Raw genomic sequence first — 12,247 nt, 5'->3', positions numbered from 1 at the left:
TTAAATTCAAAATACTAAGAGGAAAAAGTTGTAATCTAACAAGAAAAAGTTGAGGTAAAATAATGTCACTTTAGTGGCAGTAATATTAGGAAAAACTAAACAGCAAATAAGTTTGTAATTTTTGGGACATTTGGTTGTGGAAAAGGTCACAAAGTCATTACGAGAAGAAAATCGACAAGAAGAAAGTTGAAAAAGTTGGGGAAAACCCAGCAGAAATGGAAAAAAAACTGCTATAATTTTCCCAGAATAAACTCCTAATATTATGAAGAAAATGTCATTTTAGTCGCGTAGAGTTGAAATATTAAAGAAAAAAGATGTTCTATTAAAAAATTAATAGCATTATGAGAAACAAACAAAACAAAATAAAGTTGTCATTTTTAGAAATTATTATGTGACCAAAGTCGTAATATTATGAGATGAAAGTTTAAGAGGATTATTCAAGATTATTATTCATTATTTATTTAAGATTATTATTCAAGTAAGAAGTATTCGGATGTAAAAAACAAAAAAGCGAAGAGTGAAGTTGATATTAATCATATGCTTTTTCACTTAATATGACGTAGCTGAGATGCATTGAAATATATACTGTGTATACGGTATATACAGTATACTGTATATATATTTATATATATGTATAAAACTTCCTTGCATTTTACAAAATGTCAAAATGGCAAAGCTGACATGGAAAAGAAAAAGCAAAAAGCATGTTTGGATGTTGGCATCGTCATGGGCTGACACTTTGCCATGTGATTTGAGTGAAACAGGAAAGAAAGGAAGGGCTCACATGAAGGGACCGAAGTGAAACGCGACGTAGCTAAAGAGTGTCATTGTTTTTTGGGTTGTGTTTTTCTTTTTGGGTTTTTTTTTGCTTTGGTGTGTTTTTCAGCTCACTGGGATGCAGGCTGCACGTTTGCTGTCCAAAAAAAGACGCTTCTGATTGTGGAATCTGTGTTGCATTATACATACGCTAACCTTTACCGGCGAGGGAGGCCTGTGTGTGTGTGTGTGTGTGTGTGTGTGTGTGTGTGTGTGTGTGTGTGTGCGTTCAGCATGACTGATCTTCATTCAAAAGCAAACAATGTTAAGCCTTCTCGCTGTGGCTTGCTAACATGGTAAGTGTGCATCAACACGACCATCCGGTGCGCTGGTATCCAGCTAGTCACAGCTAACTGGAGGGGTAGAGAGAGGCCAGATGTTAGTGGGTCAGGCGTTCTTGACGGCGGAGCAGCCAAACGCCACTCGGCTCGGAAAGCTTCTCTGAGGCTTTGGTGAGTGCTCATGACCGCGGGATGTTTGAGAAAGTTCAACAAATGACAGAGCGGATGTCTCATCCTGGAAGTGTTTGCTCAACGCCTGCAAAGCGCCGCACGCTCCCACGGCACGTCTAACTTGTTGTATCAGCACGCTAGACATCCAACACTGCACACACGCTGCTACTGCACACATTACTCCTCAATAACACTGCAAACACATGCTCATGCAGAGCCACAATGTAGCCCCCCAGGCAGTTTCAAGTGGATGTGATCGAGTACAAGTCCCACTCAACAATCAACTTCTGATAAGGTAAAAACACCTTTTTCCAAGAGTGACAATTCCAGATAAAGGTGACTTTACCGTTATTAGGGGTGTCATGAGATGAGACAATACGAAAGATTGGGTCTACAAGAACAAGACCAGACCAGATTTTAACAGTACTTTCAATAATAAAAGTACAGTGAAAAAATACAGTGGTGTGACAAAGTGTTTGCCCCCCTCCCGATTTCTTATTTTCTTGCATGTTTGTCACACTTAAATGTTTCAGATCATCAAACAAATGTAAATTTTAGTCAATGACAACACAACTGGACAGAAAATGCACTTTTTAAATGAAACTTTTTATTAAGAGAGAAAAACAATCCAAAGCTACATGTCCCTGTGTGAAAAAGTGATGGCCCCCTAAAGCTAATAAGTGGTTGGGCCCCCCTTAGCAGCAACAACTGCAATCAAGCGTTTGTGATAACTTGCAATGAGCGCTGGGGAGGAATTTTGCACAATTGTTGTCATTCAGCCACATTGGAGGCTTTTCCAGCATGAAGCGCCTTTTTAAGGTCATGCCACAGCATCTCAATAGGATTCAGGTCAGGACTTGGACTAGACCACTCCAAAGTCTTCATCCATTCAGAGGTGGACTTGCTGGTGTGTTTTGGATCATTGTCCTGCTGCAGAACCCAAGTTGCTTTCAGCTTGAGGTCACCAACAGATGGCCGACATTCTCCTTCAGCAGAATTCATGCTTCCATTCATCACAGCAAGTCTTCCAGGTCCTGAAGACCATCACACTACCACCACCATATTTTACTACTGGTATGATGTTCTTATTCTGAAATGGCAGATGTAATGGGACACACACCTTCCAAAAAGTTCAACTTTTGTCCCGCCAGACCACAGAGTATTTTCCCAAAGGTCTTGGGGGTCATCAAGATGTTTTCTGGCAAAATTGAGACGAGTCTTAATGTTCTTTTTGTTCAACAGTGGTTTTGGTCTTGGAACTCTGCCATGCAGGCTGTTTTTGCCCAGCGTCTTTCTTATGGTGGAGTCATGAACACTGACCTTAACTGAGGCAAGTGAGGCCTGCAGTTCTTCAGGTTCACCACTGTTCCATGTTTTGGCCATTTGTGGATAATGGCTCTCACTGTGGTTGGCTGGAGTCCCAAAGCTTTAGAAATGGCTTTATAACCTTTTCCACACTGATAGATATCAATTACTGTCTTATATAATATTTACATTTGTTTGATGATCTGAAACACGTAAGTGGGACAAAAATGCAAAAAACCCCCAAAAACAACAAAATCAGGAAGGGGGCAAGCACTTTTTCACACCACTGTATATGACAATATACTGCAATCCACTAATATAACTTCTGCACTCTGTGTGTATGCTAGTGGCCCTGCCTCCACCCACCGAGACAAAGAGACTGTATGGCTGACGGCAGGGCTCACTCCGTTCAGGCCATTGTTCTCTGGACCAAATGTGCCAAGATGCTGACAGCAAAGCACAGAGTGAACTCTCTTCCTGCCTGTTTGGAAGGCGGGAGACGAGGAAAATAGACTCACATGAACATGGCAATGGATTGATTATCCACTTAATTTTCACCTATTTTGTAATGCATTCATTTATTATCGCCCCAGGCCTAGTGCCCCCAAGACAGTTTTTACCTGCACGAGAAATCGTGTCATGTTTTAATCTTGCAAGGTCTTGTGAAACCCCTGACAGTTATTGAAAAAAAACAAAAAAACATTGGCAACCATGGCATAAGCCTGTATCAGGTCAGTATTAGCACATGCAACGCTGTAATGGCAGAATAAAAAGTTATTGCACATGCTCACAGCTCAGATGGCACAGGGTGGTGGGAACTGTTTGGGCCTGCATTGACTTATTTGTTGTTATTGTTGTTGCCAGCTGTTTATTTCCAACACATGTTCTACTTTCATTGTGTTAAATTATATGCTTTTAAAATGACTGTTTTGACTTGTCAATAAAGTTATTTCAAGATACAGTGGTAGCTCGGTCAACGTGCGTGTCTTTTTGCAAAAATGTTGCCTTGGCTTGCTTGCGTTCACCCGCTTGTTTAGCGTCCAAATTATCGTCCGGTTTGTTTACGCTACCATCTTGGATCACGCGTTCAAGACAAAATCTTGTGATATTTGCAGTGTTTGTGCAATGCATTGTGGGTCACGGGCGCCATTTTAGGCTGTTCTGACTTGTAGAGAGATACACGACATAACAAAGACATGGACCGCACAAACGAGAAAGGCAATGGACCGTACTGAGACAAGGGTGCAAGACCACCCAATTTTACAGCTTAAAAGGTCATTTCAGAGGAATGTAAATGTGACGGGAGTGGCTCCGTCATCAGCTGCGGTGCACACGCTTCCACTCCGGTTCCCACGTAAATGTCTATCAAGGGTGACACTTTGTGTCTCATTTTTACATTTTATAATTTCTGTTTCCAACAACAAAACATAAGCATTCAAACTTACCGTAGCATGCTCACACCATCCACGCTCCAAAATAGCACACGCCGCCACACGCTAGGGATGTGCCCATCCCATCTTTAGGATCGGAATCGGCTGCCGTTTAACGTTCGTAACTCTGAGCCATACTCCAACATGGTAGGTGCGGTAATGCGCCTCAAAGCTGGTTGCCACTCGACTCCCGCCACCCACAAAAAGAAGAAAAGGCAACACCACCATGCAGACATGTCCGCAGTGTACCGTGGTGAAGTTAGCCTCATGTTGGATATTGGGCTCTGGCGCTACAGCGGTAGTTCACACTCACTGTGCCCCGACTGCTGTGTCATGGTGCGGGGAGCTGGCACAGGAAGTGCTGCTCTAACCGCAGGTTATTTATACTAGGGACCGTCAAATTACTATTGCGTTGGAGAGAGTTTTTTTTTTTAATTTAAAAAAGTCGAATGATGAGTGCTACCATAAAAGTATTTTGCACGGCCATTTTTTCCAATTGTATCTTTTATTGGATGGACATTTATTGGATCTTTTATTGGATTAGGGACCTGACTCACAGAGGTTTGTTACAAAAGCCAAACAATATTGTTGGCCATGCTGTAGAATAAAAACGTACATTCAGCAATACTTTGGTTGCATCATTTTCAATGCTTTGGAGAGCTATTTTCATAACCATAACAGCTGGGATGGGCTCCAGCATGTCCCCGCGACCCTAATGAGGAGAAGCGGTGTAGAAAATGGATGGATGGATGGATGGATGGATATTCAACTCCACAAATTCATCTTTGTAACAAAAGCTTATTAAAAAAAAAAAAAACTAAAATAAGGATCGGTACCGGATCAGATCGAAAGCCAAAAAATGTGGACTGGGACATCACTACCACACACCTTATAAGGCAAACTCACCGCTGCGCTTCCACAACATCACTTTTCCGCTAAGATCATAATTCTCCTTTTTTTTATAGAGAAATACCTTATGACGTTTTGGGGTAACAAGTTATTATCTTTGGGTCTTTCCCGACAAAACTAGGTAAAAGTGATGTAACATGTTCCATTGTCATTTGTAGTTATTTATGCATGTAAAACTTGAATTATTGTCTACAAAAAAACATTTTTGGGTTTCTGGAACAAAATCATTGTGTTTACATTGTTGTCTATGGGAAAATTTGCTTTGCTTAGAGTGCGTTTTGGTTAGAGTCGGACCTTCTGGAACGGATTAATGACGTGAACCAACACTTTTTAGAGCTGTACTTCTAACGCCGTCAAAGCGTGATGTTTTTGCCCAAGGTTATCATACCGGCCCATGCCGAGTCCATCCTGTGCCGGATTAGTAAACAGTTGCACTCCAGACGGGAATGGATAAAAAGGATGCAATGCTCAAGGCACACCTACGTGTGGCGCTGTAAACAGACCATGTGACACCCCAAACCATAGAAGAAGAAAGAACGCATGCACATAAGTCAGGGGTGGGCAAACTTCTTGATTCGTGGGCCACATTGGGTTAGAAAATTTGGCAGAGGGGCCGTCTATGTATAGGTGGTCCTCAAACAGAATGACATACTTGCTCACGGTGCAACAAAACGAAAACACAACACATCACATAAATCAACTACCACTACTAGTGGGCGATAAACAACAACTAAGTGGTAAACATAACCCCTAACTTAAAACTGTTATTTCTAAATGCCTGCAAGGCATGCTGGGTAGTCCAGCAGCCACAACGATATGAGGTACGAACAATGAAACACTAGCTATCGAGAGCATGCTAACTCCTTGTTTACTTCGCTGACCACCTCCTCGGCATATTTTGCAATCAAGCAAAAATGCAACAAACATGGCAAAATGTTGGGAGCAAGAGTACCACAAGCTACCCAGCATGCCTTGCGGTGGGGAATACAGTATATGGGTGTTTTTTTGGCATGGGTATTGTGCGTAGATATTTATTTGTAAGCCCGCACGGTGCAGTGGGTGGGTTACCTTGTGCAGCGTGTGTGATGTTTGGACGGCTTTGTTCTACAAGCTACAGATTGCATCGGACTATTTTGGCAACTCAAGCGTGCCACATTAGCACTGCAGGTCATGTTGCCGGCTACACTGGAAATGCTCGGTGGGCCGGATTAACACGCTTGGCGGGCCTGATGTGGCCGGCGGGCCACAGTTTGCCCACCACTAGCATAAGTCCATTACCTTCCGGTTTCCTAGGCTCGTCTGGACTTACGACCAAGTGAATGACTTCTACGAGTCGTTTTGGATTACAAGACAGCAAAATATCAGAAGAGTCATGCCAGTCCAAATGCTCCAATATTATGTTAGCTTGTGGTCAAAGCTCACTTCTGGTCACGTGACAGCGACAGGTTGGTGACGTCATTGTTTTCAGAAAGAAGCGGGTTGCTCGTCTACACGGAAACCCACAAGCCGGCGTTTTCAGACTTTCACAATCTGGTAGCCATTTTTTTAAAAAATGGGTCGGTTTCCGGTCACCCAGAACGTCGTTTCTTCTGAAGGGATGCCCAGGGATGGTGACCCCTGGGCTATATGACATGAAAGGGGAACCATAACATTTAGACAAAATACATTTGACTTACTTTTTCAAAATCACTGGCGAAACTGAGAGGATCGGGCGCCTTCTTTAAGGAGACTTTGGATGCGAGCTCCAGCAGGACCCCCCAGGCAGCCCCACCAATCCAACCACTTTTCGGGCTATCCGCCTTAAGCCTGTTTTATGCTTTCCGCAGCCACGAGGTCTGTGCGGACGTCATTTTTGCGCCCACGCACATTAGTTTAAGCATAAAGAAACACTGACACAAGTTGTGTTTTATGTCAAGTTGTTTGGTTTTTATTTTCTTTTGCCGTGTTCAGAATGCCCTTTTGGAAGCACATTCTCCTGCCCGGGCACAAGGCCCTGTGGTGGGAAGAATGACGACTGCAGCACTCCTATTCAAAGGACGAGTGGACCAGCTTCTCTTCCTTTTCTGTCACAGCAGCAAACAAATAGAACACAATTCCTCTTCTTCAAGAAGTAAACGCGCAAGTGGAAGTCAAGTAAACAGTGCCAAACTTCTTCCGCTTTAGTTTAGTACCGTGGTAGACACGTGTTTTTGATATACTGCCCCTGCAGTTTGGGAGCAGACGCCGCACCGAGTATAAAGTCACACAGTCTCTCGAGCGGGTTTCCTCACGGCTCTTTTCCGCACGGCTCGTTCGGGTGGAAAGTATAACCCAGCCTTTAGACCTCCGACTGCCACGCACACACGGGCGAGTGACCCGTGTTTTGGCTGCATTAGCTGCCGCCCGCCCGATGATCACTTCGCGAGCCTCGAAAACTCAACCCACCTTAGCAGCCACCTGAAACGCCAGCGGCGCAGCGTTTTAAAAGTGCAAAAGCTTTGCCAGAGACCTCCGTGGCATCACACTGGCTGCTCGGAGCGTGTGCCACGTCAGGTGGCTCCTCCCCCCCATACTCTGGTTCTCCTGATTGTAGTGATGTGGTAGTAGTAATGTCATGATATTTGATTAGGACAAATCAACAAATTCTAATTTGTTCCAGTCCTTCTTACCTCCAGGTGTGCACAAACTACACTTGCATGTACATTTTAAATAAAAGGCACATGGAAAAAAGTAACTGGATATCGATATCATATCGGTTGAGAAGCAGAAAGTTATCAGTTTGGGAAAAAAAGATATCGTGCATCGTGATCCTTGCAAGCATTGCTATGCTTTCACGCATGTCAAGGCCCGCCAAAATGTGAGGAAAGGCACAGAATAATAATAAAATAAACAAAGCAGTTTTGATAGCATTATGGCTTGGTATCCTCATGATAAATATCTATATTCATCTACACCCAAGAATGTTGTCTTCATGCCGTTTGTTTTGACATCAGGGCGTTATTAGCAACAATATTAGCAATATGCTGGCTAACATGTAAAAGGGGATATTCTTAATGTTTGTCCTAAAGACAATAGCAGTATTACAGGTGTCCTCAGCTGATATTAGCAAAGAGCATCAGGTGATATTGGCCTGTTTCTAAAATCTCCAATATCAGCACTCTGATACAAGCAGTCCATTCTGGCACGTCGCACCAGCAGCAGCGGGATAAAACCCATCTGGTCACAACAGCGTGTGCTAACGTGCTAACAAAGCAGCAAAGGGGTAGGAGTGACAGCGTATTTTTTGTGAAAGACGTTGTAGCCGAGTGCAAAACTTGTCATGGAGAAGTTTCCAGTGGCGGCACAGAGCTGAGGACGTTTAATATGACCTCATCGCACATTTGAAGCAGCGTCACAGAAAACAGCACGAGGATATTCTCAAGACTACGCAGGTGGAGAAATAAATCTTTTCCAACATTCCACACTCCTAAATCCCTCAGGGGTGTCCAAAGTGCAGCCTGGGGGTGTTCCAATGGCCTGCAGCACGTACTAATAATATCATTTTTTTAAAAAAACAAACAAAAAAAAACTAAACAGCAGTAATTTTACAAGACTAAGGTCAAAATATTCAGAGAAAATGTAATTTTATGAGAATAATAATATGAACAAAAATAACACAATTTTAGTAGCATAAAGTGGAAATATTTAAGAAAAAATATGTTTTTTAAAGTCGCAATCTTATGAGAAACAAAACAACTGAATCTGTACATTATGGAAAATTAGGTTGGGGAACCGGTTACAATGTTACAGGAATAAAGTCGTAATATTACAAAAAGAACATTTGTGAAGATTAAAAATAAAAAAATATTACGATATAGGTACTACATGTACGTGTATACATATACAGTATATGTGTATGTATGTAAATATGAGTTTGGATGCAGTAGTAATATTAAACCAGGATCATTAATGAAAAAAACAATAATAAAAGTGATATAATAATACGTAATGATAAATGTTATTTACCTTTGAAGAGGGGTGGTTGAGCATACGTCGTTGTGGTGGAGGAGGAGGAGTTATTGAAAAAAAGGACAAATGGTGGTGGTGGTTAGACTCTTCTAAAAGAGGTAGTGTTCTGTGGGTGGTGTAGAATTAAGCAGGCCTATTAACTCTTCATAAACTTTAATCACACGCTCTGTCCGGGTTGTATCATACAGCTACAATTTAGCTTTCTCTCTCCTCCCCTCCTCCTCTTGTTCTCCCGCTGTTGGTCCCATTAGCAGTGTCACAGCGCCCTCTGCTGGTCAAGCATGTACAGTATAAATATGGACTTATAAGGCAAAACACATGAAAATATAGACTAGTCGGCTTGTGTTCGTATCTCTGAAAGTTCGCACGTCGGATGTTCGTTAGTAGGGGACTTAGTGTATTTTATTATTACTAAAAATATAATTACTAATAATATAAACAATTCTAAGACATATTCATATTTTTTTTCAAGTCGTAATATTATGACAAACTAAAATAAAATAAAGTTTCCATTATATTTGGGAACAAAGTCCAAATGTTATGAGAAGAAAATATATGAAGATTATTTCAGAAGAAAGTTGAAATGTATTTGGAAAATGTAAACAAATATACACATAACTTGCTAGCATATCTTACAAAATACCAACGTGGCAAAGAAGAGCACGTTGGACTCCGGCTGATATGGTATCGCATTGATATCGGACAAGGATGCGATATTGGCATTGAAGGTGAAAAAGTTGCATAACAAGATGAAAGTCATCTTTCCTGCGCGGACACGCTAGCGTGTTCTTTTTGAGTCCAGTTGGCCGGGAGCAGAATCCTGGACGTGAAGACAGTGCGATGGCAGCACCGGAGGCGGGGACAGTCTGCCATCGAGCACGCGCCGGCCCGCAGGAGGAACAACGCATTGTGGGAAAGGACAAGAAGAAGATGAAGAAGAAGAAAAGAGTGTCTGGCCTCGCCTTCTTCTTCTCTCCTCGTCACCTCTTTTATTCATCCTTCCATCAATTTCATTTCTCCCCGACCGCAAGCTCATGCTGCACTCCTGCAGTCGCCATGGCAACCACAGTTGCTAGGCAACACACAACTCTCCATCATCCATTCCAGAAGTCTGACAGATGGAGAGGGAGAATGCCAAGGCAGAGTGAGAAAGGAAGGGACATGATGAAGAAATGGGTTCAAGAATGAGGAACCAGAACCGGAACCGGAACCAGAACCACCAAGGGGAGGCGCTGGTCTAATACGCTCATCACCACAATGATTATCTGCTTCACACAACCCAACCCAAACGTTCTGGATAAAGAGTCCCACTGGGCTGCTGAGAGAAGAAGAATACAAACAGGAGGTCACATGGCGTTATTGAGGACGCGCCCCCCCCCCCCAATTCACCAATTCAATGCCGTGAGACTACAGTACAGCGCCACCAGCGCTAGCTCGCCTGTTCGCAAAGTCAACGTTTTACTCTTGCATGATGCCAAGTGAGAAGATCTCCACCCACAGAACCCTTTCTTGTCTTCTAACAAGTCCAAGGACCACAAAGGCTGCAATCTGCTGGCATCAGGACAACGTTTTACTCCCTGCTGAGGAAGTACTATTAGCAGCCTTGCTAAAAGTGCAGTATAAGTACTTCACTTCAAGTATTTCTAAAGGACTTTCAGTGTGTGTTTCAACGCTGCACTCAGGCAGTGTGACACGCATCACTTCCTGTTGTGCTGTCACAACGTGATTACAAAGGCGGAAGATCTCTCACACACACACACACACACACACACAAAGACAGAGAGAGTTAGCATAAGTAAAGAAGCAGCCACAAGGAGTCGAGGCAATGCCAATTAAGGCTGTCTATTCTCAGGGGGGCTGATGGTGGTGGTGGTGGTGTGGGGGGAAGAGTAAGTAACGCTGATGAAGCCTGTGGGCCAGCTGAGCTCGCTGCCACACTTCCTGACTGAAGAGGAGCTTCAGCTTCCTGGAGGCTCACGCTAACATCATCGTCTCAACCGGACCCGTTTGGGGGCTGGGGGGGGGTTTGCGTGCACGTGAGCATACGGACAGCACATGGCTGCAGGCAGGCGCACATCACATCGACGTCCTGTCGCAGCAAAGAGCTCGCTATGCTTACCGATCTTCTGGTTGAAAATCTTGTCAAAGGTGAGCTCGTCGCGTTCCTCCAAGTACTTCTGCATCACGCTGCGGATGCTGTGGAGAAAAACAGGAAGTGCATTAATAGCCTGCCGCCGCCATCACTGGACGCGCAGCGCACAGCCGTCCCCTGAGACGGGAGGCACAGGAGAGATACATGCACCCCCCCTCTGGGAACAGGTGTTAATGAGGGGAGGCAGTGGGAAGAATGAATCAATTAACACCCCCCATTGGAAGCATTACCACCTCACACACAAACACACAAACATCCCATCATGTACTGTGCAGTAGTGCTGTGTACTGTTACCGTGCTATGGTGTACTGTGCAGTAGTGCTGTGTACTGTTACCGTGCTATGGTGTACTGTGCAGTAGTGCCGTGTACTGTTACCATACGGTTACCGTGCTATGGTGTACTGTGCAGTAGTGCCTGTGTACTGTTACCATACGGTTACCGTGCTATGGTGTACTGTGCAGTAGTGCCTGTGTACTGTTACCGTGCTATGGTGTACTGTGCAGTAGTGCTGTGTACTGTTACCGTGCTATGGTGTACTGTGCAGTAGTGCCGTGTACTGTTACCATACGGTTACCGTGCTATGGTGTACTGTGCAGTAGTGCCTGTGTACTGTTACCATACGGTTACCGTGCTATGGTGTACTGTGCAGTAGTGCCTGTGTACTGTTACTGTGCTATGGTGTACTGTGCAGTAGTGCTGTGTACTGTTACCGTGCTATGGTGTACTGTGCAGTAGTGCTGTGTACTGTTACCGTGCTATGGTGTACTGTGCAGTAGTGCTGTGTACTGTTACCGTGCTATGGTGTACTGTGCAGTAGTGCCGTGTACTGTTACCATACGGTTACCGTGCTATGGTGTACTGTGCAGTAGTGCCTGTGTACTGTTACCATACGGTTACCGTGCTATGGTGTACTGTGCAGTAGTGCCTGTGTACTGTTACCGTGCTATGGTGTACTGTGCAGTAGTGCTGTGTACTGTTACCGTGCTATGGTGTACTGTGCAGTAGTGCCGTGTACTGTTACCATACGGTTACCGTGCTATGGTGTACTGTGCAGTAGTGCCTGTGTACTGTTACCATACGGTTACCGTGCTATGGTGTACTGTGCAGTAGTGCCTGTGTACTGTTACTGTGCTATGGTGTACTGTGCAGTAGTGCTGTGTACTGTTACCGTGCTATGGTGTACTGTGCAGTAGTG

General features: G+C 43.9%; 1 protein-coding gene across 4 annotated transcripts in view; it reads right to left on the bottom strand.

Moving 5' to 3' along the window:
* Nucleotides 1-12,247, bottom strand: part of grk3 (G protein-coupled receptor kinase 3) — a 34,929-nt gene that overhangs the window by 12,666 nt on the left and 10,016 nt on the right. For all 4 annotated transcript variants that reach the window (XM_054757371.1, XM_054757372.1, XM_054757373.1 and 1 more), the window contains exon 2: nt 11,019-11,095. In XM_054757371.1, the coding sequence (XP_054613346.1) occupies nt 11,019-11,095 (77 nt within the window). The remainder of the gene's footprint in view (nt 1-11,018; nt 11,096-12,247) is intronic.

Source organism: Dunckerocampus dactyliophorus, chromosome 17, assembly GCF_027744805.1.
Source record: "Dunckerocampus dactyliophorus isolate RoL2022-P2 chromosome 17, RoL_Ddac_1.1, whole genome shotgun sequence".
NCBI lineage: Eukaryota > Metazoa > Chordata > Actinopteri > Syngnathiformes > Syngnathidae > Dunckerocampus > Dunckerocampus dactyliophorus.
Note: the sequence above shows the minus strand (reverse complement) of the source record. Positions and strands in the feature narration are given on the sequence as shown.